The sequence below is a fragment of the Prionailurus viverrinus genome, chromosome B1 (assembly GCF_022837055.1).
Source record: "Prionailurus viverrinus isolate Anna chromosome B1, UM_Priviv_1.0, whole genome shotgun sequence".
Classification (NCBI taxonomy): domain Eukaryota; kingdom Metazoa; phylum Chordata; class Mammalia; order Carnivora; family Felidae; genus Prionailurus; species Prionailurus viverrinus.
Window position 1 is genome coordinate 48,804,126 of NC_062564.1, and position 26,063 is coordinate 48,830,188.

At 47.7% G+C, this 26,063-nt stretch overlaps 1 protein-coding gene across 7 annotated transcripts in view; it reads left to right on the forward strand.

Annotated features, from left to right (window-relative positions):
* The window catches only part of PTK2B (protein tyrosine kinase 2 beta), a 132,995-nt gene that overhangs the window by 90,559 nt on the left and 16,373 nt on the right, over positions 1-26,063 (forward strand). For 3 of the 7 annotated variants that reach the window (XM_047855493.1, XM_047855487.1, XM_047855489.1), the window contains exons 3-22: positions 9,220-9,398; positions 9,943-10,030; positions 11,225-11,304; positions 13,428-13,490; positions 13,696-13,750; positions 14,193-14,333; positions 14,748-14,822; positions 15,439-15,540; positions 16,261-16,378; positions 16,927-16,966; positions 17,073-17,141; positions 17,396-17,442; positions 18,342-18,392; positions 18,874-18,971; positions 19,759-19,843; positions 20,085-20,185; positions 20,435-20,550; positions 22,518-22,618; positions 23,026-23,115; positions 23,999-24,203. In XM_047855493.1, the coding sequence (XP_047711449.1) occupies positions 9,220-9,398; positions 9,943-10,030; positions 11,225-11,304; positions 13,428-13,490; positions 13,696-13,750; positions 14,193-14,333; positions 14,748-14,822; positions 15,439-15,540; positions 16,261-16,378; positions 16,927-16,966; positions 17,073-17,141; positions 17,396-17,442; positions 18,342-18,392; positions 18,874-18,971; positions 19,759-19,843; positions 20,085-20,185; positions 20,435-20,550; positions 22,518-22,618; positions 23,026-23,115; positions 23,999-24,203 (1,904 nt within the window). Of the gene's footprint in view, positions 1-4,643; positions 4,834-7,854; positions 7,987-9,219; positions 9,399-9,942; positions 10,031-11,224; positions 11,305-13,427; positions 13,491-13,695; positions 13,751-14,192; positions 14,334-14,747; positions 14,823-15,438; positions 15,541-16,260; positions 16,379-16,926; positions 16,967-17,072; positions 17,142-17,395; positions 17,443-18,341; positions 18,393-18,873; positions 18,972-19,758; positions 19,844-20,084; positions 20,186-20,434; positions 20,551-22,517; positions 22,619-23,025; positions 23,116-23,998; positions 24,204-26,063 lie in introns of all 7 variants that reach the window. The other 4 variants (XM_047855488.1, XM_047855491.1, XM_047855492.1 and 1 more) reach the window with 3 other exon arrangements.

The window sequence follows — 26,063 nt, forward strand, 5'->3', positions numbered from 1 at the left end:
TCATCAGTAACCAGTGAGGTGATGGTGGTAGTAGGTGGAGATGTCTGTCTCCAGGAACATCTCTCTCAGGTTTGCCCCTCTGGGAAGAATGCTCCCCAGGTAAGAATCTTCCCAGCACCAGGCAGCCTCCCAAGTAATGCATTTTATACTTAGAAAGCACCAAACTTCTTCCTTATCTGGAGATGAAATCTATATTCCTGTGAAAATCTGTTGGATAGAGTCTCAGTGAATTTCTACTCCAAGGATCTGGAATGAGTCTTACCCTACCACTAATACAACAGAAATTGGTTGCTTTTTAGAAAGAAACCTAGGGAGGGGCGCCTGGGTGGCTCAGTCGGTTAAGCGCCCCTAGGGAGGGGCGTCTGGGTGGCTCAGTCGGTTAAGATATATTCATCCCCATGTTCATGGCAGCATTATTTACAAGACCCAGCTCAGGTCACGATCTCGCAGTCCGCGAGTTCGAGCCCTGCGTCGGGCTCTGGGCTGATGGCTCAGAGCCTGGAGCCTGTTTCTGATTCTGTGTCTCCCTCTCTCTCTGCGACTCCACCGTTCATGCTCTGTCTCTCTCTGTCTCAAAAATAAATAAATGTTAAAAAAAAATTAAAAAAAAAAAAAAAGAAAGAAACCTAGGGAAATGTTTCCACAAGCTGTGCCCTGGAGAGTTTCACCAACCACAGAGCAAAGAGGGGGATTCAGTATGGCCCTTCTCAGAGACTGAGTGGAAGAGAAGGTGTGAGGCTTTGTCTTGCCTGAAAGAAATCCTATTCATTCAATATGGTACCTTTACTTCTCATGTGCCTGGGAATCTCCCTCACCAGAACCTCTCTTTTGATTTTGAAATTACTTTAAACATATAAAAATGTTGAAAGAATGGTACAAAGAACCCCCATAGTACTTTCACTCAGATACTCAGATTCCCCAATAGTTCTGTAGCCCTGTAGCTAGGATGCAAGAGCATCTGGCTCCAGGGAGCCCCAAACAGAGCAGGCTCAGCCACTCACTGCTGACAAAATCCAAAGGCAGAGAGATGGGTGGTGGCAAAACAAGAAAGGAATTGATTTCAGTGAGACCTACACGGGAAGGCAGGGGACTAGCATCTCAAAGACTCTCCACAGTGCTGAAAACACTTCCAGATTTATGTAAGGAGAATGTGGGACAAGTGTCGGTGGGTCCTCACTGGTGGCAGTGAAGGTCAGGTGGATCATTGCCTCAGGGTCAGTCACATGGGGTCTGGCTAGCTCAGGGAAGGTCTTATTGCTTGAAGGGTAGTTTCCCACTCCCATCCTGGGATGCTTTGCCCACAGGGTCTTTTGCCTGAGTTAAGAGATAAACTGGGAGGAAAAAGATAAGCTGGGAAGAAGGACTTAATAAGAAAGTTTGAGGTCAATGGGGCACCTGGGTGGCTCAGTGGGTTAAGTGCCAACTGTTGATCTCGGCTCAGGTCATGATCTCATGGTTCATGAGTTTGAGCCCCAAGTTGGGCTCTGCTCTGGAAGCTCAGATCCTGCTTAGGATTCTCTCTCTCCCTTTCTCTCTTCCTCCCCTGCTCTCTCTTGTGCTCTCTTTCAAAATAAATCAACTTAGGGGGGAAAAAAAAGAAAGTTTGAGATCAAAATGGAGGTAGCTAAGTCCTCTTTCAGTTCAGATCTATCATGTGCCATATTTAGTAGCTCAGTCTCTTCATAAACACACACACGTCCACTGTCATTATTCTTTTTCTTGCTTTCTTTTGAAAGCAAGTTGCAGCAATACCACTCACCCAAAATACTCCAGTGTTTATTCCCCCTGCAAGGGCACTCTCCTACAGAGCTAGCTTGCAACCACCCAAAGGAGAAAGCCCAAACTGCTGTAACACTACCTCTGAACCATTTGAATTTCACCAACTGTCCTTCCAGTGTCTATTTTATTCTATCTGGGCCAGGAACACACATTTACACTTAGTTGTCATGTCTCTGTGGTGTCCTCCAGTATAGAAGAGGTTCTTGGTCTGCAAGACCGAAGGCCTTTTCGAGGAGGTGGAGAAAGGGGAATCCTGTGCACTGTGGGCAGGAATGCAAACTGGTACAGTCACTGTGGAAAACAGTGTGGAGGTTCCTCAAAAAGTTAAATATAGAACTACCCTACGATCCAGAATTTCCACCTCTGGGTATTTATCAGAAGGAAATGAAAACACTAATACAAAAAGATATATTCATCCCCATGTTCATGGCAGCATTATTTACAAGACCCAAGATATGGAAGCAGCCCCAGTGTCGATAGATGGATAAATGGGTAAAGAAGGGTGGTATAGATACACAGTGGAATATTACTCAACCATAAAAAAAATGCAATCTTGCCATTCATGACAACGTGAAGAGGACTTGAGAGTATTATGCTAAGTGAAATAAGTCAGAGAGAGACAAATACTATATGGTTTCACTCATAGGTAGAATCTAACGAATAAACAAATAAACAGACAAATCAAAACAAAACAAAAAGCCAAGCTTATAGAGAACAGAATGATGGTTGCCAGAGGGGAGGTGTGACAGGAGGAGATGGGCAAAATGGATGAAGGGGGTCAAAAGGTACAAACTTCTAGTTACAAGATAAATAAGTTATGGGATGTAGGTATAGCATGGTGACTGTAGTCAATACTACTGTGCTGTATATTTGAAAGTTGTTAAGAGATGAAATCTTAAAAATTCTCATCACAAGAGGGGAACCTGGGTGGCTCAGTTGGTCAAGCTTCGGACTCTTGATTTCAGCTCAGGTCATGATCTCATGGTTTATGAGTTCAAGCCCTGACAGCACAGAGCCTGTTTGGGATTCTCTCTCTCTCTCTCTCTCTCTCTCTCTCTCTGCCCCTTCCCTGCTTGCTCTCCCTCTCTTAAAAGTTCTAATTACAAGAAAAAAAATTGGTAATGATGTGTGGTGATGGATGGTAACGAGCCTGTTGTGGTGATCATTTCTCAGTGTGTACAAATACTGAATCATGTTGTATTCCAGAACAATATAATGTTATGTGTTATTTATCCCTCAATTAAAAAAAGTGGTAACAGGGGCTCCTGGGTGGCTCAGTTGGTTAAGCACCCAACTTTTGATCTTGGCTCAAGTCATGATCTCCTGGTTTGTGGGCTTGAGCCTTGCATCCAACTCTGCACTGACAACATGGAGCCTTCTTGGGATTCTTTCTCTCCTTCTCTCTCTCTGCCTCTCCCCCACTGGCACATATGATGTCTCTCTCAAAAATAAATAAACATTTAAGAAAATGGTAACGGTTTAAAAAAAAAAAGAGTACAGACCTTTTATTCTATAGGTCTGTGAGGAGACCCCTCACTGGGTTATATAACTAGACTTGACCACGAACTCTTGGCAGGAATATCTCAGAAAAGATGCTGTGCTCTTCTCAGTACATCAAGGTGGGAGGTATGCTTTGTTTACCTGTTCTCCTACTGATGATGTTAACCTTGATAAACTGATCATTTGTGTCTGCCAGGTTAGTGTGTGTGTGTGTGTGTGTGTGTGTGTGTGTGTGTGTGTATGACTAGAGTCTGAGGGAAGATACACTGAAACTATGTCAATATCCTATTCATCATCAGATCTCCACCCTCCAGCCTTATCATCCATTGATGAATCATGCCTGAACCAACCAACACTGAGTTTGTTGCCAAATGGTGATTTCCTGTTTCCATCCTTTCTTCTACCATATTTGCTAGTTGGCATTCTATTGTAAGGAAGAATATTCCCTTCTCCCCAGTTTATTTATTTATCTATCTGCCTCAGATTATGTTTTATTCAGTGGGATATAACCCATTCCTGTCATTATATATTTTTATACTTAAGTGTCTGTCCTATGCCAGCCCCTTTAAGCTAATACTGTTTCCTTGTTATATATCCCCAACATTCTCTAAATACTTCCCTTTTTTTCTAGGACAAAAAGATATTCCAGGCTTATTTTGTACTTTGTTTGCCCCAGACCTGTAATCAGGCATTTCTCCAAGGATCCCTGAACCCTTTTAGTGCAGGAGGGTATTCGGAAACTAAGACTCAGTGTTTGGTATGCAAATAACTATCTTGGTGTCATTGACCTCAGGCTCTTTCAATGTGCTCTCAGTTGCACATGCTCACTCCTCATGGGTACATGGCTTGCAGGAGTGCTCTCTCTCTCTCTCTCTCTCTCTTTCTCTCTCTCTCTCCCTCCCTCTCTCCAGCCCCCTAAAACTATGAGTTCTCACCAATACTTCAAATTCCAATGCACCTAAGGGTCCACTCTAGCCTTCTTTCCTTATTTTGAGTACTTTCGCCAACATTAAGAAACCCATTTTCCATTATCTTTAATACATTTACTCCTTTGCTGGATCCCCCTGTAGGTAAATGTTATCTTCACCACTACAGCATCTCTGTCCCTGGCCCCACCTCCTCCTTTACTCTGTTCCTGGCTTTGCAGCCACTGCCAACCCCTCAGCCTCAGGATTTTGACCTTGGCCATACCATGAGCTGCAAGGGGGCTGGGGGGGAGGGGGCGGGAGATAAAAAAGTAGAAGAAGAGGACACCAGGATTTGATTTTGTTTTTCAGGGCTTTCTTTGTGTTTACAAAAGCACCAGAATCTCTGATGGAGCTCTAAAGGGAGCTCTCTGACTCCCAACCTTCTTCCATTTGCAGAAAGTACAGATTTATTCATTAAAATAGTACAGAGGTTTCAAAAATGGTGGAATCCCTGGCCTGGACTGATCTTCCTGCTGATAACAATGGCAAAATCTGGACAAGATAAAAAGGAAATGGTCTTGAAAGCCCTGGAGAGTGACCATAACCAGCAGAAACTAGAGGGAAACCTGCTCTTGAGAGTTGAACTGTAAGGAATGAGATTTGCAAATTTCTGGTTTTTTGCCTGAGGGCACTTTCCAATCTGGGAGGGCTGGGAGGGGCAGAAAGCTGCAGCCTTACTGATTTGAGGCATCAGAGGATAGAATTTAGGGCTGACTTGAGCAGCCAGAAGATTAAGAAAAATCCTGGGGAAGAGGGAGCCACCCAAGGGAGTGAACCCCAAAATAGAAAATTAATTTTAAATGTTTTTAATTTTCAGAAGCATCAACATACGTAAACTATTTAGGAATAAATTTAACAAAAGACCTGCAAAACTAGACACTGAAAGTACAAAACATTGCTGAGGAAAATTAAAGAAAAATAAAATTAAGTGGAGAGATATACCATGTTTGCAGATTGGAAGATTCAATGTTGTTAAGATGTCGTCAATTCTCCCCCAACTAAGCTATAGATTTAACAAAGTCTCAATCATGAGTCAATAGGCATTTTAAATAGGAAAGTGACAAGCTAATTCAAAAAATGTATATGGAGGGGCGCCTGGGTGGCGCAGTCGGTTAAGAGTCCGACTTCAGCCAGGTCACGATCTCGCGGTCTGGGAGTTCGAGCCCCGCGTCAGGCTCTGGGCTGATGGCTCAGAGCCTGGAGCCTGTTTCCGATTCTGTGTCTCCCTCTCTCTCTGCCCCTCCCCCGTTCATGCTCTGTCTCTCTCTGTCCCAAAAATAAATAAACGTTGAAAAAAAAAATTAAAAAAAAATGTATATGGAAATGCAGGACCTAGAATAACACAGCAATCTTGGAAGGAGATGGTAAAAGGCTTATGCTATTTGACTTCAAAATCTCCTCTAAAGCTACAGTAATGCAGACAGTGTGGTACTAGCAGAGTGTAGACAAAGATCAATAAATCAGAAAGTGAGAGTCCAGAAATAAATCTAAACTTATACAGCCAGTTGATTTTGACAAAGGCAGCAAAACAATTCAATTGGAAAATGAAAGTCAAAAACCAATGCTGAATAACCATAGATCTTTATGAGAAAAAAAAGTACATTTTAACCCCTACCTCACACCATACACAAAAATTAATTCAAGATGGATTACAGACCCTAAAAGGAAAAGTTAAAACTATAAAGCTTATAAAAGAAAACAGGATTGTATCTTCATGATTTGGTGGCTGGCAAAGATTTCTCAGACAGAATGCAGAAAGCACTAACCATAAAAGAAAATTTTGAATAAGAAGACTTTATCAAAAGAAACTGACAAGACAATTAATAATAGACATAGTGCAGACCTGGAGAAAGTATTTATAAAACATATACATAGTACTTTTATCTAGAGTGTATAAGGATTGCCTACAACTCAATAATAAAAAGACAACACAGAAAAATGAGAAAAATTGGAACAAATATTTCACAAAGGAAATTACATGAATGGCCAGATAAAAATATGCTCAATATCATTAGTCATCAGGGAGATGCAAATTAAAAACACAATGAGATACTATATATAACCATTAAACTGACTAATATTAAAAAGACTTAGGGGATGCCTGGGTGGCTCCATCGGTTAAGCATTCGACTTTGATTCAGGTCATGATCTCACGGTTTGTGGGTTCGAGCCCCACATCGGGCTCTGTGCTGACAGCTCAGAGCCTGGAGCCTGCTAAGGATTCTATGTCTCCCTCCCTCTCTGCCCCTTCCCCTCTCATGCTTTGTCTCTCTCTGTCTCAAAAAATAAATAAAATGTAAAAAAAAAAAAGACATGGCACCAAATGTTGGTGAGGATGTAGTGTAATGAATATCTCATACATCACAGTGGAAATATAAAACAGAATAATCTTAGCAGCTTCTTATAAAGTTAAACATATATCTACCTTTGACAAAGTAATTTTCACTCCTAAGTATTTGTCCACAGGAAATGACAACATATTTACATAAAAAGACCTGTATATTAATGTTCATAATACTTTTATTCACAATAGCAAAAAAATAAGAAACAGTTCAGGTATCTAGAAATAGGAGAATGATTTATATATACTCAATGTTTCAATTTATATGAAGTTCTAGAACAGGTGAAACTAAGTAAAAATGGGAGGAAAAGCTGGTTACCTGGAGTTGGGGTGAGCATGGGCTTGGTGGTTGACTGAGAATGGACATGAGGGCACTTTCTGGGTGTCTTGAAATGTCCTGTATCTTAATTTTTGGCATGTGGATTACATACAAACTGTATGCATAAAATGTATGCATTTTAATGTCTGTAAATCTTACCTTTAAAGAACTGTAGGGGCACACGGGGGGGTGGGAGGGGTGGGGGGTGCTCAGTCAGTTAAGTGTTGAACTCTTGATTACGGCTCAGGTCTTGGTCTCACAGTTTGTGAGTTTGAGCCCCACATCAGGCTCTGCAGTGAGAGTGCAAAGCCTGCTTGGGATTCTTTCTATCCTTCTCTCTCTCTTTCCCCCTCCTCTGTTCACTCTCTCTTTCTCTCTCTCAAAAGATAAATAAACTAAAAAAAAAAACTGTCAAAAGTGGTGGTTGGGTGGTCAATGGAATAATAGATGAAGCAAAAATGGCAGAGTTTTGGTAATTGTCGAAGCTGGGTGATGTGTGTATCAGTGTTTATTATACTGTTTTTTTGACTTCAGTGTACTTCATGTATGTTTGAAATTTCCAATAATTACAAGGGTCCCAGCCCTGGAGAAATCAGACATAGGCCAAATAAGTTTCATTTGGGGCAGTGAAGACTCTATATTTAAAAATACCTGATAGCTGGGACTCCAGATGGGCTCAGTAATGACATGGGGTCTCTGGATAATATCATTGTATGAGTGGAAAGAGCAGTACAAGGGTCAGTAGCAGGAGAAATGGGTGGAAATAATGACAAAATGGTCAACTTCACAGCCTTGAGCTCTCCCTCTTGTCTGAGTCCCTTTCCTATAAGTACCATTGATCACAGCTTTCTTTCCCATCCCTGGATGGTAATTCTGATTCCTGAACTGATTTGTGACAACTGTTAATGGGTACTTTATATGCCTCAGTTTCGCTATTTGTCTCACAGAGCAAGAGTTGACTGCTGTGATGGAGATCTGCTTCCCTAATGGGAAAAGGATTTTTCAGGCTTAAGGTTTTTTAGCTTCACCACTCCATGGACTTGAAGACAGCTGGCAGGAGGCAGAGCTGGACAACACATGTGGGTGTCCAGGCAGACCAATAATTTGGTATTTCTTTAAAACAGTACTATTTAAATACGGGTTTAATATTTTATTAGTGAAAATAAGAAGAGTTTTTAAAATTTGCCTTTGATGGTACTTTCTGCTCCACTGGGAGTTGGCTCAATTTACCCGTTATGTGTGTAACCATATGAGAAACATGAATTAAACTGAAAATAATGTGATTTCAGAGCTAGGCAGGACCTTATAGATGGGCTTCCAGGAAGCTGCCCAGTGGGCCTCTTTTTTTTTTTTTTTTAAATTTTGAGAGAGAAGAGGGGAATGCATGCAGGGGTGGGGGTGGGGGCAGAAAGACAGGGAGAGAGAGAATTCCAAGCAGGCTCCATGCTGTCAGTATGGAGCCTGATGCAGGGCTCCATCTCACCAACTGTGAGATCATGACCATAGCCAAAATCAAGAGTTGGATGCTTAACCAACTGAGACACTCAGGTGCCCCTCAGTGGGCCTCTTCTTGATCCAGCTCTAGCTTGAGGCCAGGAAGCTATGGCATCAGGCTATGGGCAGGCTGACTTCTGATCAACAAGAAAGCAGGAATAAGGAGATTTCCTAATCTCTTGTCAATACTCTATTACCTATGGCCATTATTCTTATGTGGAAAGTGTGCCAAATTAATCCATTAATGTGAATCCTATCCTTCTGCCTTGCCCAGCCCCAGCACCCCATGAAGCAGCTTGGCCCAGTAGAAATCCACAGAGTCCACTAGCCCAGGGTTTAAAACCCCAGCTTAATTCCATGAGCTGTGTAACCTACATCAGCCAAATGGAGATGTAACACCTACTTCCCTGTGTTGTATGGATTCAATGACATAATGTATGCAAGGTGCCTTGAGTGCCTACTATAGATGCTCAGTAATGCTGGCTAAATTGGGAGCCATTCAGAGAGTGCTTTTACATGGTGGATGCTCAGTAATTATTAATCCATTTGGTTGAAATGTGCTGCAGAAGCACAGAATCTGTGTTCTTTGCCTCATTGCATTTTCTCCTTTGCCTCTCCTCTCTCCTCTCAGTTTTTCTATCTCTGTCTCATTTTACCAAATTATTCATTCATCGGATAGAGCCCACTGTGCACCAAAACTTGCACTAAGTGCTAGAGAATCAGAGATAAATGAAACATTGTCTTCTGGGGGATGCATGAGGACTGTGGGAGCCTAGAAGGGGTATACCTGAATTGTGTCTCTCTATTCTCCTCCCCAGGAGGTCATTGCCTCCATTCTGCTGAGCGGACGGATAGGGCCCAACATCCAGCTGGGTGAGTGCTATGGCCTGAGGCTGAAGCACATGAAGTCGGATGAGATCCACTGGCTACACCCACAGATGACAGTGGGTGAGGTTCAGGAAAAGTACGAGTGTCTGCACATGGAGGCTGAATGGAGGTAGGAGAAGAGCCCTGGGCTCTCAAATGGGGGGAGAGGAGTGTGGAGTGGGGAGGCCCAGGGAAGTAATTCCTGGGAGCACTTCCTAACCTCTGAGAATATTCTAGAAAATCTGAGTGGCATTTTAGGCTTAGTTCTCTTGCATCATCCAATGCATCTATTGGCCAAGACTTAACATGAGCTCACAGTACACCCCCTCTCCCAAGGGCAGATATCAGGAACATCCCCAGACAGGATGCTCTTGGTGCTACGGAGAAGGAGGAACAGTAGGGCAGGGAAAATAGAAAACCAGGTCAAGGGCTGATCTGCAAACCTAAAGAAAACAATTGCCATGAGGGGGACAAGGTGGAGAGTCAGGACTAGTATAGACCACCACTTGCTTGCCACCCCTCTGTCCTCCATGGTCTCCCCACAGTCCTCCACCTGACCACAGAGGAGGGAAAGAAGAAACAACTCCCGAATGGGTGGCCATGAGCCTTATGGGCAGACTCTTAAATGACAAGTTTCCCTAAGTCAACCAGAGAGTCTGAATTTCCTGTTGCAGGTATGACCTCCAAATCCGCTACTTACCAGAGGACTTCATGGAAAGCCTAAAAGAAGACAGGACAACGCTACTTTATTTTTACCAACAGGTAGAAGTATTTTTTTCTTCCTGTCCCCAGGGCCCTATTACTCATCCTTTCCTGGGGAGATAGAGAGACAAAGCCCAGATTTTGGAGGTCCCAATCTAGGAAACTTCTCTTGGGGACATGCCTTTGTCCCTAGGCAGCTGTTCCATCTTGGTTCTCTTATGGCTAATTAAGTGCTGGCTTACCCTGCCCCATATGTATAGCTACTTTTGGACTTTGCTGGTGACTATTTACTTCTCAGGAGACCTGGTGATGGGCAGGCAGAGCAGGTACAAAGAGAATTGGTGGTCTTAGCACACAGACTCTGACATGCCTGGCTTCTGGCCAGTGCTGCCAGCTACTAACCTAGTATCCTCCTGGGGCTTAATGTAACTGCCTGAAGCTATTTCCTTTTCTAGAAGATGGAGATGATAATAATAATACTTTATAGGGTTGTTGTGAGGTATCACTAGCAGGGTGCTGGTAAACCAGCTCTCTGAAGAAAAAAATCTCTGATTTATTACACTTGCCAATTTCCATGGTGTAAATATTCCCCTATCATGGCATTTTTCAAGCTACCAATATGATATCATACAGCTTGCAAAACTTCAGAAAATTTAATAACTGGCTTTCATGAGCTGTTTGGAGCTGCTCCAACACACCACTGGCTGTAATAAATGTAAAGTGCTTAGCACAGGACTTGGCACAGAGTGCTGAGGATGTGTGAGAGGCCATCATTATTTTCTGTCTGGTCTCAGCTCTCACCTGTGTCTCCCTCTTGGTTTTCTGAAGACAAAGCCAGACTTTTATTGTGGAGTGAATGACATCTGTCACTAAGTACCAAAAAGACTTTGAATAAATGATTGACTCATCCCCAAATTCTATTTCTTTACCTCTAAAATGAAGAGTGGAAAGAAGAATCTGAACCCCAGCCTCATAAAGCCATAAGAAAATGTGTCTGAAAGTGCTTCAAAAAACCTGAAGGCCTTGGCCTGTGGAGGCATGATTCTAGAGAATTCTAGAGGAAGAGGCAGAGCAAAGGGAGAGTCTCCCCCTCTGCTCTTCATCCACTACACATTTGTGCATGGTGGGCTGTGTGAGAGAGATAGCTCAGGGCAGCAGGATTGTGTTCAAAGCACCCACCATCTCTTGGAGCCTAAGGTCAGGGAAACAGGGAAGGAGGGCATGACTCTCAACCTTGGTCTTTCTCTCCACCAGCTACGGAATGACTACATGCAACGCTATGCCAGCAAGGTCAGCGAGGGCATGGCCCTGCAGCTGGGCTGCCTGGAGCTCAGGTATGTGGCCTCAAGGACCCTCCAGGGACTGGAGCTCTTAGCCAGCTTGGACTTGCCTCCAGGGTGGGAAGCAAGAGTGGATACATGAGAGCCATGGGGACAAGTGGTGGCTGACAGAGGGTAAGGCGCTCACTGTCTGGTCCTTAGAAAAAAGAGCCAGCCCCATTTCTGGTCAGTGTCCCCTGCCTCCTTTGGCTGCTCTTCCCTCCAGGCTGCCTTTTTCTTCCACCTATCTGCCATTCAAGTGATTCAGTAAATGTTTCTTTAAGCACTAGGCAAAATCCTGGGAGATATTTGAATGTTGGGTTTCCACTGTGTTCTTCACTGTTGTGTCTTCAGCTCCAGTAGGAGCTGGGACACAGAGCCTACTGTCTGGCATACTCTTCTCATTCTCTTTTCAACCTGGTAAACTCTTTTTTATTCTGGCAGCTTTAGAAAATTTACTGGGCCAGTGTTGCCTGTTCACCTTCTACATTCACAGAAAACCTCAGGACTTGCCTGTGAAAGGTCCATAACAAGCAGGATGGTGGCCATAGGTTCTTCCCACTGAGCCAACTCAAGGGCCTTTCCATCCTGAAGGCCCCTCTTCCTCACGCCCACCCCATCTACCTTACCCTGTATGGATCCTCTGTACTTAGGAATGAATGGCTCACATGCACTAGATTGTGAAATCCTGTCAAATCCTTGAAATCAGCATTAGTGCTGCCTTCGCCTGGCACCGAATGAGAGCACAGTACATATTTGAATGAATGGACAACCCTGAAAGATCTAAAATCCTCTTCTCTGATGAGCATTTGCCAATTAAATAGGTGCGTACAGCAAGCCAGTTTGTTCAGCTATCTAGAGTACATTTTGTAGCTCCCTCAAGCCAACAGGAATTGCTGTAGGCCGTGTTGCCTGTAATCCTCACTTCACAGGCTTGCTCTGAGGTTTTCTGTGAATGTGGGGGTCAATCCCGTAGCACTGGCTCAGAAAACCTTCTATTTATTTTATTTATTTATTTTTAATTTATTTTGGGGAGAGAACGAACACAGATGGGGGAGGGGCAGAGAGTGAGGGGGAAAGAGGATCTGAAGCGGGCTCTGCGCTGACAGCAGCAAGTCAGATGCAGGGCTTGAACTCACAAACCAAATCTTGAGATCATGACCTGAGCAAAGTCGGCACCAGCTGAGCCATCCACTCACCCTTGACTCAGAAAACTTTCTAAAGCTGCCATGATTGGCTGTGTGGAAATTTGGGATCTTAATCACCAGCACCTTCAGGTAGAAGTAGGAGGAAAATGACCTTGCGTCCAGGGAAGAATCCTGGATAGGCTCTTCACGTCCTACAACTGAATATCATTGCTGTTTACCTGTTGTTTGGTTTCCAAAGTACAGGTCTGCCTTAATCAGCTGGCATACTCCTCCAGGATCTGCTATCCCACTCTGTCAGATACTCTATAGAGAGAAGTGAGTCAGGAAAGAACATTTGTCCTAGATTCCTGAGTTCTCTCCTTGTATCAACCTCCCAGGTTTCTCCATCTCAGCAATAGGGACATTTGGTGCTAGATAATTTGTTTGGAGGGCCATCATGTGAATGGCAAGATACTTAACAGCATTCCTGGCCTCTACACACTAGATGCTGGTGGGACCACCTTCCTCCCAACCAGATGTGACAACCAAAGATTTCCAGACATTGCCAAATGTTTCCAGGCTGGAGAGGGAGGTGTAAAATTGCCCCTGGTTGAGAACTACTGAATTAATTCATTAGAGGGTCATATATATACTCGACCACTAAATGCTAGGCCGTCCAACAATCCGCGTTGGCGGCATTGGGTCATTTGTTTTTAGAGGCCAAAGATAGAACCACCATTTTTCTCTTCTTCCCAACAACTGGGAGGTCCCAGAGCTGGGCCTCCCAAAGAACAGGGCTGGAGTCCTTCCTAGGAATGAAATTTGGGGGTTTTCTTTTTCTTCGTGGTTTTGTAAATATCAAATTTTTTCACTCTAATATTCTCCCTTCGATTGGTTACTACATTTGGCAGGGGAAAGGGAGCTTCTAGACCAATGTGTGGCTTTGGGTGACCCAACTCTGATGGCCTTGTTCTCCAACCATCAACCTCTCCATGACTTCTTTCTCTCCAGGCGGTTCTTCAAGGACATGCCCCACAATGCACTTGACAAAAAGTCCAACTTCGAGTTCCTGGAGTAAGTCCTGAAACTGGTCATTGCCTCTCCTCCCTTCCTTCCTCACTGCCCTGCTTCTCCTACTTGCTCCCTACCTTGTTCATCTCCGTACCAAAGCCAGGCAGGACCTATCTTCCTGGTCCTCAGTCCATCATATCTCTTCCTGATTGGTCTGAAGTTAGGGGTGAGGGGGAGTCAAATGCCACTTTTTCTCCTCTTCTTTCAGGAAAGAAGTAGGACTGGACCTGTTTTTCCCAAAGCAGATGCAGGAGAACTTAAAGGTGAGGAAACCACTGGGCAAGGGGCCCAGAGAGAACCCCTTTGTGCTGGTCTCTATGACTAGAGCCCAATGGCATTGGGTGGGGGATACTCAGGAAAGCCAGGGTATCTCTAGTGTCTTGGGCCATCTGGACATAGAACCACTAAAAATATCCAGTGGGCCCTTTCTGTGGCTGGGAATTAGGAAACCTGGCTCCAGTTCCACATCAGAGGCCAATTATCTTTGTGGCCTGGGGATGCTACCTCCCATGCCTCCATCCCAGGGCTCTGGTGAGCCTCGCTGGAGATAGTAGTTGTGTGGTTTAGTGAACAGATGGCTGCTGCTCTCGTGGCAAAGGCCTGAGGACCACCCTACAGTAGCAGACAGGATTTTGGTGAGATCAGGGAAGGAATCAGAGCTTGGAGGAGCAGGGCCGGCTCACCACTGACCATCTCCACCCCCAGCCCAAGCAGTTCCGGAAGATGATCCAGCAGACCTTCCAGCAGTACGCCTCGCTCAGGGAGGAGGAGTGCGTCATGAAGTTCTTCAACACCCTCGCGGGCTTTGCCAACATCGACCAGGAGACCTATCGCTGTGAACTCATTGTAATGACACATCTTCTTTATTCTCTCCCTGACCCAAATTCCAGGCCTCTCGGGAAAGGGGCCCACAAGGCCGACTTGGGGGCAAGAAGAGGCGTGTTGGCTCGAAGTAACACACACAAGCAAAGGTCCTCGAGCAGCTGGGCCTCGCTGACATGCCCTAAAATGCAACTAATGTTAAACTGCTTGCCTGAGGAAGGGAACTGAAATCTTGGCTACAAATCTGGGAAGTGGGCAGAGTAGGCAGGGTATAGGGAGGAGGGGAGTCTGTACTGTAGGGTTATGAGATCGAAGGAGCTGGAGGGCACAGGAGATAGAGTGGCCTGTGTCTAAATAGTGAACTTTTTGTTTTTCAACTTTCTGAAATATGAGGGAGACAAACCTGAAGCAACAGTCCTCTCTCCTCTTTTATTCCAGCAAGGATGGAACATTACTGTGGACCTGGTCATCGGCCCGAAGGGCATCCGCCAGCTGACAAGTCAAGATGCAAAGGTAGAGAGAGACTGGGGGCAGGTTGCACCCACCCCAGGCTGAGCAGTCTCCCCCTCTCTGCTGCCTCCTACCTTGTCCTGATTACCAGTCGTCCCTGCCCCTTGCTGAGAGCAGAGAGGCCCTTGGTTTGAGTAGCTGTAGAGAGAGTGTTTGGGACATGGAGCAGACAGTTCTTTACTTCCCCATGACTATCTCCTGAACCCTGGGCAGCAGGGTGGTGTGGTGGGGAAGAGAGGAGGGAAGGGCACTATCACTGCTCTTCTGGCTCAGATAAAAAAGTTGATATTGCAATGGCAAGATGGGACAATCATTCTCTGGGAGGCAGAAGACCTGGGTCCAGTCCCGGCTCTATCACCAATTTGGCATATGACGGTGAGCAACTCCTGGCTCCCTAGACTCCTCTTCTCTTCTGCAAAGTGAGGAGCTTAGACCAGATGATCCCTTCTGCCTTAATAGTCTTTGATTCTCTCTTCACACCATGGAGAGACCTCCTTGCAGGTCTCTCCTCCATGCAGGACCTCCTTGCAGCTCCTCCTCCCCCCCCCCCATACTGACCAATCTTCAAGGCTTGATCCCAGGAGTGGGATGGTCTGAAGGGCTCCCTGCTTTCTTACAGCCCACCTGCCTAGCTGAATTCAAGCAGATCAAGTCCATCAGGTGCCTCCCACTGGAGGAAGGCCAGGCGGTACTACAGTTGGGCATTGAAGGTGCCCCCCAGGTGAGCGTCTCTGGACACCTGGAAGCTCTAAAACAAGGGGATGCAGCTACAGGTTGGGATTTCTTGCCCAGGCCAGCCTGGTTTCTGGGATCTCACTAAGAAAACTGCGCCCATTGCTCAGACGTTATACCAGGCTGACAATAAAATTATAAGGGAGATGTATCAGGAAGCAAAGCTGTTTAAAAATGTCAAGAAATAAGTTGGAGGAGTTTTTAGGGTGGATGAAGTGACCGGAAATCAAGTCACAAATCAGAGATCTAACTCTGAACAAGTGAATGATGACTCAGTAACAGTACCTCTGGGAACCTGGGCTTTTTGTGGGTGGAATAATCAGAGAGAACTCCAACTGCAACTGATTGTCTATCTCTCCTTTCATCTGACTGTCCCCTATCCCACTCCCTCTTCTCCTAGTTTCTGCTCTTACCTATTGAGCACCTACTGGGTACAAGACATTATGCTACGCACTTAGAGACCAAAATAAGTCCTAGCAAAACTGGCCTTCCCAGGGTTTAATGTTGCCAGTGGGGAGGGGTGGCAGGAGCGCCCCCTGGTGGCTGTGGGGAATGCAATCCCTGGCAGAGGTGCTGAGGAACTCCCGGCAGGGGAACGAAGGGTGGCCTTGTCTGCTCCTTCTGAGTGTGCGGTTTCTTCTCCATTCCTGTGGGGCAGACTCTAGCCAAGGGTCTCAGGTCTCATACTTGGCTGGTCTCTTCTCTGCAGTCTTTGTCCATCAAAACCTCCTCTCTGGCAGAGGCCGAGAACATGGCTGACCTGGTGGATGGTTACTGCCGGCTTCAAGGGGAGCACAAAGGCTCTCTCATCATTCATCCCAAGAAAGGTGAGTTTCCATTTAAAGGCAAACTGGCCCAATGGGCAGATGTGGCACAAGCCCCCAGTGGCAGAGCGAGAGAAGCTAAGCCATTGACCAGTATATGAACAAAGAGGCTTTGGAAGTGTGAGGAGGTACTCACCCAACCCTCCTGGATACCCCCTGTGGACCGTCCTGGGTCCTTAGCTGCAGGCCCTGGCCAAAAGCAGCTTGGGGAGCTGGCATCAGGAGCAGAGATGTTTGTGGCCCCAGGAAGATCAAAGCTAGTGCTGGAACATGACTTGTCCCTCCTGTGAAGATGTGTCTATTTTGGGATCGGAAGCAGGGGTCCGAGCTGGAACACGTGGGTGGTGGCAGAAGGAAGGCTGAGAATTTCTTCTACTAAGAGCTCTAATTCAGGCCAAAGGCCTACTTAACTTCCGCTCTGACTCTCAGAAGATACAGAATGGCGGGAAGGGGTCTCCCTTGTGTTGGCTCATAGGAGCCGTGAGGTCAGCCATCCATCTAGGACCCTGTGTCCCTGGCTCCAGCACCCCCTCTTCCTGCCCTCTCCCCAGATGGTGAGAAGCGGAACAGCCTGCCCCAGATCCCCGTACTGTGAGTATAACAGAAAGGCAGCGAACAAGCCTTGCACTCAGCCTGTGTCTTCCTGGGAGAAGGCAGAACAAATAGGGAGCCCCCACCCATGGTTTCTGGTTTCCAGGACCCAGGGGAGAACACTGGAACCCCAGCACATCACAAGTGGCGATTTCTCGCCAGTAAACTTCACCCTGTAAGTTCTTGCTGGGGTAGTCCGGTGTCCTAATGCTACCGGCATCATCTTAGGGAGAATTGCTGCTGTCCTCCGGCAGCCTGGGCCATGCTCCCAGCCTGGTGTCATCAGGACAGCCTGCTCCTGCAGGCAGGCAGGGGGCACAGTGGGGCTGGCCTCTATGAGGGGTGGGCGGGAGAGGGTGGGCTTCCCGGGGGGGCTCGTTGCCAGGCTCTGAGTTCACCAGGCTCCTGCCCTCTCATCTCCTCCTACAGAAACCTGGAGGCGCAGCGGCCCCATCTCTCAGAGAGCTGCAGCATAGGTAAGCCGCCCGTCTGCCATTGTCCTCCTGTGCCGGAGCCTCCCTTCCACCTGCTCTTGTGACATTGTCAAAGATTCCCTCCAAGCTCCAGGAAAGCAGACTTCCCCTATGACTTCTCAATGATGGCTTCAAATGTCATGAATCCCAATAGCTAACATGTATTCAACAGTTAGTACGTGGCACCGTGTTTGTCTTGGCTTGGGCTGTCATACTAAACGCCACAGCCTGGGGGCCTTCCCAGCAGACATGTGTTTCTCACAGTTCTGGAGACCAGAAGTCTAAGATCTAAGGTGGTAGCAGGGCTAGGTCCTGGTGAGAACTGTCTTCCCGGCATGCAGACGGCCACCTTCTCCGTGTCCCCATATGGTGGATAAATGGAGAGTTCTAGTCTCTCTTCTTCTTATCGGAGAAGTAATCTCACCATGGGGGTGCCATACTCCTGACCTCATCTCAACCTAGTCACCCCCAAAAGCCCCGCCTCCAAATACCTTCACACTGGCGGTCAGGACTTCAACATAGGAATGGGTGGGTGGGGGGGGTACAAATATCCAGTCCCTAACCTTGTTAAATATATAATAGGTATTATTTTATTGATCTTTATGGCATTCCCCAGAAACATTCATTTCACAGAAAGAAAAACAGATTAAGGGAGACTAACTAACTTGCTTTAAATGATGCAATCTGGCAGCAGTGAGCAGGGATTCAAGTCAAGGTGCCCTAGGTTCTGTGGCCATGCCGAAACCTGGGACAGAAGCCCCAGTTCTTGCCCGGCTCCCCTCCCCTCCCAGGGATGTCAGCCTTGGTTTTGCTGGCCTGCATGTGGGAGCCACGTGCCTGATTCCTGGCGGTGCCTGCTGAGGGTATCTTACCCGTAGGATGTTCTCTTTCTGTCATTCCAGAATCAGACATCTATGCAGAGATTCCCGATGAGACCCTGCGAAGGCCCGGAGGTAGATCTCTGACCCTACCACAATGGCCACAGCCAGGGTCCTATGAAGTGACATTGTGGGGACACCACAGGGGACTTTCTTTCCTTCCTGCATCTTCTCCCATGTGTGCTTCAGACAGAGACAAACCTGAGTGAAAGAAACACCTTGGATTTGAAAGCTGAGATTATCATTTTATTCCCACACTATTGACCTTTTGTGTGCCTGTGATGTGTGTGGGGATCCTAAGAGTGTGGACATGGGACCTGGCCTGCAGAGAGAACAGGGTGATGATGGCTTTTCCCCAGGTCAGAGATGATGGAGCCTTCTAAAACTCCTCACCCAGGCCAACCCCTGGATCTTAGCTGAGATGTTGTTGAGGGGTCTGGCAATGCCTGGGTGGAAATGGAGCAGAGCCTGGCCTTGGGGCCTGCAAATATTCAGATTCCCAGGGGCACCAGTGGTTTCTGTGCCCTGAGACCATCTGTTCTTTCCATCTGCCCAGGCCCACAGTATGGCGTCACACGGGATGACGTAGTCCTGAATCGGATTCTTGGTGAAGGCTTTTTTGGGGAGGTCTACGAAGGTGTCTACACAAATCATGTAAGTTCCAGACTCTTCACTGACATTCCCTTCCCACTTTTCCATAGGACAAAGGGGAGGTCACGTATTGTGAGGTTGGAGCGGCCACAATGATGTGTGGCTCTGCATTCACTTGGCATTTGCAGTATTTCTGAAATCCCCAAGGAGTGCTGGAAGCAGAGTCATTTCCCAGAAGGATAGCAATCCCAGGGAGCAAAATGGAGGCAGGACCTGGTGAAGGGTTGGCCGAACCTTGGCAAGCAAGAACATGGGGAGGCGTGAGAAAACTCAGCTCAGAGAAGAGGAAGAGCAGGAGCTGAGGGAGGAGCTAGTCTTGAGGCTGCCAGTGGGTTGGGGCCCTGAAGAGAGTGGGGCCAAGGAAAAGAGGAAGCAGAAATGTAAAAGCCAACAACAAAGAGAGAGAAAGAGGCTTTGCATGTGATCTACACGCGACCACTACTGACATGGGGCAGAGCACAGGCCCTTAGCCTCAGTGTCCTCATCTAGACAGCCAGAGGCTCGGGTCTCAAAGGTTCTCTCTGGTCCTGACATACCCTGGTCAAGAAGCGAGGAAGTCAGGAGTGGAGAGAGGAGTGGAGAGAAGAGTGGGGGTGGGGGGGAAGAAGGAGGAAGGGGAGGACTGTGCCTTGCAGAGCCCCAGAGGCCCAGGTGCTGTCTGTCTTCCCTCGGCTGTCAATCAAGCTTGCGGGACGACCATGGCAATGCCAGGAAGGGGACACTTTCTTCTGAGCACTGGGCTGGCCCAGAAGGGGGGGCAGGGGCAACTCTGAACAGAATTTCATTGCAGAAAGGGGAGAAAATCAACGTAGCTGTAAAAACCTGCAAGAAAGACTGCACTCTGGACAACAAGGAGAAGTTCTTGAGTGAGGCAGGTAGGTGTGCCCTGGAGAGTGACACAGCCCTGTGCATGAGAAAAGACCCCTGGGACCACACAGACCTGCAGGATGGGAGAGGGGCCTGGAAGCTGGGATGGGGAGGGTACGGACAGTGCAGGGACCTCCATTGGGAGGAGGGGGTCTCACTCCCTGTTTCTCCCAGTTGGGACAGCACAGTGTGTTTCTCATATTGGACCTTAGCACCCCTCTGGCCCCTCCCTCTCGCCCCCAATTTCAGTGATCATGAAGAATCTTGACCACCCTCATATCGTGAAGCTGATTGGCATCATTGAAGAGGAACCCACCTGGATCATCATGGAATTGTATCCCTATGGTGAGGTGAGCTGCAGGTGGGGGAAGTGGAACCCTGTGGTGACAGCTGGGCCACTGTTGAGCAGGGCCTGTGGGTGGGATGCATTTAGAACATGGGCCCTAAGCTCCCAGCTTCTGCCCTCTGTATTCAGCTGAAACAACCCAGAGATCATTTGTAGAGGAAGTTTCTGGAACATCTTAGCAACCTAGGTTTGCCTGGGAAGAGCTTGGAGGCTACCTGCCGAGGTCTTGACAGCACTTTCCCTCTTCCTACAGCTGGGCCACTACCTAGAGCGAAACAAGAACTCCCTGAAGGTGCTCACTCTCGTCTTATACTCCCTGCAGATTTGCAAGGCCATGGCCTATCTGGAGAGCATCAACTGTGTCCACAGGTGGGCTTGGGGAGGAAGCTGGTCTCTTTTGTATGACCCAGGGAGGCTGGGGTAATGCAGGACTTCGGAGTCACAGAGACAGAGATTGAAAGCCCAGCTTTGGTCCTGCTCAATGTGACAACTTGAGCATCTTCTAGGAACCCATTGCCTCATCTGCAAAGTGAAATGGCGATATGTGTCTCACAGCGTTGCTATTAAGAGTAGTCTAAAGTGCTGGGCATCTGATTGTAACTCAGGGCATCTAGCCTGCTTCCCTGTGGGTTTTTTTAAAAAAAATTTTTTTTCAACATTTATTTTTATTTATTTTTGGGACAGAGAGAGACAGAGCATGAACAGGGGAGGGGCAGAGAGAGAGGGAGACACAGAATCAGAAACAGGCTCCAGGCTCTGAGCCATCAGCCCAGAGCCTGACGCAGGGCTTGAACTCACGGACCGTGAGATCGTGACCTGGCTGAAGTCGGACGCTTAACCGACTGCGCTACCCAGGCGCCCCTGCCTGTGGGTTTTAAGAAATCGCTTCCCCACTTGCATGGAGCTTGCTTTCCTCAGGCTCACCTGCTTGGTGACACATGGTCCGGGCAGGGGACAGGACTTGGGCAGTGTCTGGAAGATCCTGAGGTCTGGGCCCTCCCCAGCCCAAGCAGCTGGCCCCGCACTGGTCCCCAGAACCCCTGAGCTGCCAAGTCCTAGTCTCCCTCTGGCTGTGGAGTGGCCCCTTCTCCACCCAGCTTTGTTCCTATTCCCTGAAAAGAAGGTCCCAGCCAGGAGGGATATGATCCTCTGGAGGAGACAAAGGGGGGTGCTCTCAAAGCATTGGGGTGAGCAGGTGAATTCTTCAATCCCACACCATGAACGTGGGATACGTGGCCCTGTGGGTGTTACTGTGCAAAGCAATGTGTGGGGATATAAACGTTCGTTCATTCATTCCATTCACTCATTCAACACATATGGAACTTCTACCCTGTGCTTGCAGGCACCGTCCTCGGCTCTGGGATGAAGTCGTAATTAAAACCGACAAAAATCCCTTTCCTTGTGGAGCTTACCTCATAGCATGAGGGGAAAATTCAAGATGTAAATAGTCATGGGGTGCAGGTGGTGGGGTAATGATTTGTGTCCTTTCTTTGTTTGGGTGAAGTCATCATGCTTTGGAATCAGCTTTACAGTAATAAAGACAAATGGTAGGGAACAGAGCCTGCCTGTGAGGAGCAAGCAGACAAGCCGGTTTGGGGTTAGAAATGATGCCAGGAACATGAGGTAAACTGAGTCAGTGAGTTCTCCCTGGGGAGGAGTGAGAGCTCAGCTCTGGGGTTAGGCTGCCTGGGCTGACCCCTTTTCGCACAGGGAACCTACTGGGCCAGCTCCTTCCACTCTCTGTGCCCCGTCTCCCCCTCTGTGCCAGGGAGGCCTGCAGGTCTTCATGTCACAACACAGAGTGTTGTGTAAATGTGTAAAGCATTTGGGTGGTCTTGGCTGTCCTCGTGCTCCGTGAAGGGTATTTGCAAGCTGTTGCTTTCTGCCATGACAAAAGCCAACAGTCCTATGGAGTTGCAGAAATGGGAGAATAATTGTGATCAGGAAAGTTGCTTGAAGAACCAGCAGGGCGACTCCCTCCCTGGCAGGGGGCAGGATATAGCCAACAGGGCAAGCATGTGGAGCAAGTCCTGGGACCTGAAATAAGCTTCACACTGGAGCCACGTGAGAAGGGGTGATGGGAGAGAAAGCTCAACAGGGAGATGGTGGAGGGCTTTGTGTGTGGCGGGACCTGAGGGCCAGTCTAGCCTCCCGCCTGAGCAGGTCTTCAGCAAGTCAACTCAGTGGGTCAGGGAAGGGCTGACCCATAGAAGTGGCCCTGTTCTGGTCCAGAGGCTGGGACTGTGGCCAGCACTCTTCCCCTTTATCTCTCTGTCTGTCCATCTGTCTGTCTCTGTCTCTCTGAAACATTCTGAACCTTCACACTTCTCTCCCAGGGACATCGCCGTGCGAAACATCCTGGTGGCCTCCCCTGAGTGTGTGAAGCTGGGGGACTTTGGCCTTTCCCGGTACATTGAGGATGAGGAATATTACAAAGGTGAGGGGAGTTTGGCCTGTGCTTTGTCCCTGGAGAGGTCTCTGCAGCCAAAATAAAAGAAGAGAAAAGAAAAAAGAAAAGAAAGAAAAGAAAAGAAAAGAAAAGAAAAGAAAAGAAAAGAAAAGAAAAAGACAGGAAAGAAAGAAAGAAAGAAAGAAAGAAAGAAAGAAAGAAAAGGGTAAAAAAGGAAAGGAAAGGGAAAAAAAGGAAAGGAAAGGGAAGAGAAGAAAAAGAAAAAAGAAAAAAAAAGAAAGAAAGAAAGAAAGAAAGAAAGAAAGAAAGAAAGAGACTACAGTTGGTCAAACCCAGGCAGGCCAAGGGTCTCTGGAGAATAGGCTGTATTTCTGGATAATTCTGGCTCTTTCTTCCCTAAATAATCCCTGTTAAACCTCTTTGCCCACCCAAAGCCTCTGTGACTCGTCTCCCGATCAAGTGGATGTCCCCTGAGTCCATCAATTTCCGCCGCTTTACGACAGCCAGTGACGTCTGGATGTTTGGTGAGTGGAGTTTCAGCAGAGTGTGGGAAAGGGTTCTGATTCTCCCCTCCATGACCAGGCTATGAGGGGGTGCCGGGGGCAGGGGTCGGGACCCTCACCCCTGGGTTGCAAGGGTTCTCTGTTGCTGTGGCCCCTGAGAAGCCTCAGATGTCCCACCACTAGTGGTGGGTTGGAGGCAACATGGGCTAAGGGCCTGCCTGGGCAGTATTGGTTCATCTTCCCGGAAAAGGCTCAAGGGGAGCATGCACTCCACCAACCAGCCCCGGGGACTGATGTGGGGACGCTCTGGAGGGCATCCTCAAAGCCAAACTCTGAGGTTTGTTCTCAGAAGGAGGAAAAGGGAGAGGTAAGAACAAGACCAGGTGATAGATGGACAGACCCTTACAGAGCACACAGCCACATAGATTTTCCCTCTCAGTTCTCCACAGCCAGCCCAATAAATCTCATTATTATTATTATTCCCATTTTCCAGATAAGGAAACTGAGGCTCAGCAGGCCAGGGGCTTGCCCATGATCGCGTAGGCAGCAAGTGTTGGTGCTAGGCTTCAAACACCAGCTTTCGCATAGAGGCTTCACTCCCTCCTATGAGAAGGACTGGTGGAGTCCCAATGACATGCCTTTGACTGCCCCCTCCTTCTGGCCCCACAAAACCTAATAGCTTCATGGGAACGGGGTGTAGGGAGGCGAGCCCTAGTTCACTTGCAGATGCTGGTGATTGGTCCCTCCATGGACCACCACGGTGAACCCCCAGGGGTGCTAGAGGGGGAAGCTAGGGAACACGGGAGGTCTGATTGCCACAGTTTTCCCTGAGGAGGGTGCACTGGCCTCTCCACGCATGAGTCCTCCCCAGAGCAGGTCCTGAGCCCTCTCCTCCTGCCCTCAGCTGTATGCATGTGGGAGATCCTGAGCTTTGGCAAGCAGCCCTTCTTCTGGCTGGAGAACAAGGACGTCATCGGGGTGCTCGAGAAGGGGGACCGGCTACCGAAGCCCGACCTCTGCCCACCTGTTCTCTACACCCTCATGACTCGCTGCTGGGACTACGACCCCAGTGAGCGGCCCCGCTTCACTGAGCTCGTGTGCAACCTCAGGTGACCATGGAGCAGGGGTGGGGGGCTGCAGACACAGGGCCCCCAGAGAGCCAGTCTCCTCTAGAGCCCTTCTTACAATGTATTTCCTTAAACAACATGCAGTTGGCCACCTTACGGATGAGAGAATTCAGGTTCAGTGGCAGTGGCGGGTGGGGCTGGGACTTGCCACCAGGACCTCCCCTCTGACCAACATGGAGTCACCCATCCAAGTGGAAATGACTGGTGCTCCCAGCAGAAGCATGGTGCAGTACATGTTACAGAGACTCAGCAGCTTGCCAGAGGCCAGGGGAGGGAAACTGAGTTCACCATCAGACACAGTGAGCCTGGGTAAGCCTCACCATCTCGATATGTCTCAACCTCAAGCTCCTAGTAAGTGCTCCAAAAATATTTTTTAGGTTAGAACCCAAAGTCTGAACCAGACTTTCACTGACATACCTGTGCTCTTTACAAAGACATGGGGTGTGCCCTACAGGAGGCCCAGCTCGGGCATGCGACCCGCACCCCCAGCAGCACCCTGTGCCTCTCCTCTGCATTTGATTGTTCCTCCCAGATAGTAGAGAAGGCAGTGATTGATTTTTGACTGTTAAGACAGTGACCCATGGGTCGCCTCTCCCTTCTAAATGGAGCATTGGCAGCCTGGAGGTCTGATCTCTCACCCAAGAGCCATTATTCTCTGGGTACTGGGAGGTCCCTGGTGAAGGGTGCTGTCAGAATACATTTTAGAGGGTCTCCCTGTTTTCTTGGTGGCCTTCCTGCCGACAATTCCTCCCTGGGTGGTCTGACTTTTTTTTTGGCATTCTTTAGGGCAGGGATCAGCAAACTTTTTCTGTAAACAGCCAGATAGTAAATATTGTGGGCTTTGCAAGCCATATGGTCTCTGTTACAACTACTCAACTCTGCCATTATAGCTCAAAAGCAGCCATAGACAATACATAAATAAACGAGTGTAGCTGGATTTCAGTAAGACTATTTGGGGGAACTGAAATTTGAATTTTTATATAATTTTCACGTCATGAAATTTTTTCTTTTTATTTTTTTCAATCGTTTAAAAATGTAAAAACCATTCTTAGTTTGGGGCCGTTCAAAAATAGGTGAGGGGGCTGGATTTGGCCTGTAGGCAATAGCTTCCTGGCCCCTGCATTAGGGAATCTAGTGTTTCATTAACATTCAAAACACCATGGCTTTAAACACTGCAGTCAACACATTGGCATTTTTTAGAGAAAGAAAATAGTTCCTGGCAACTACTTTTTGGGGAGTTACCCCAAGGGGTATGCTGGAACTGCTCAAGCTAAGGCAGTGGGAATGACATTGAATTTGTCTGTAGGGCATTCCAACACAGTCTGCAAGGCCTTCAGCTTAAAAGACCTCTCTGTACCTGTCTTTCCCTTCGTTGACACTCCTGATTAATTTTAGATTGATCTCTTTGGTCAAATTAGAGAAGCCAAAGTGTTCCAGGAAAAGTATTTGAAAGATGTAATTTGAAAGGGCCAAAGCTCTGGGGTGATGAGGGTGGGGAGGGGGTGTCTTAATTCACCCTGGGGGCTTGAGAACCACGGGGAGCTACGACAGGTGCTTCTCCATGGGCTGAGAGGCATGCCCTATTAGAGGAACAAGGCCAGCCTCCTCCATGGATGGAGTTAGAAGCAGGCTTGCTGGTATAATTGGAAGGATATCTGAAGACCCCAAGGACCCCAGGATATCCCCCCCCCCCCCGCCACCCCTGCTCAAGCTATAGTCTGGCAGTCCTCCATTAGAGTTAAGAAAGGATTTGATGAGTGTTTCCTAATGGGGGGGGGGGCGGAAAGAAGAGCCCATTTAATGTCAAACTTTGAAAATTCCTTGGGGCGCCTGGGTGGCGCA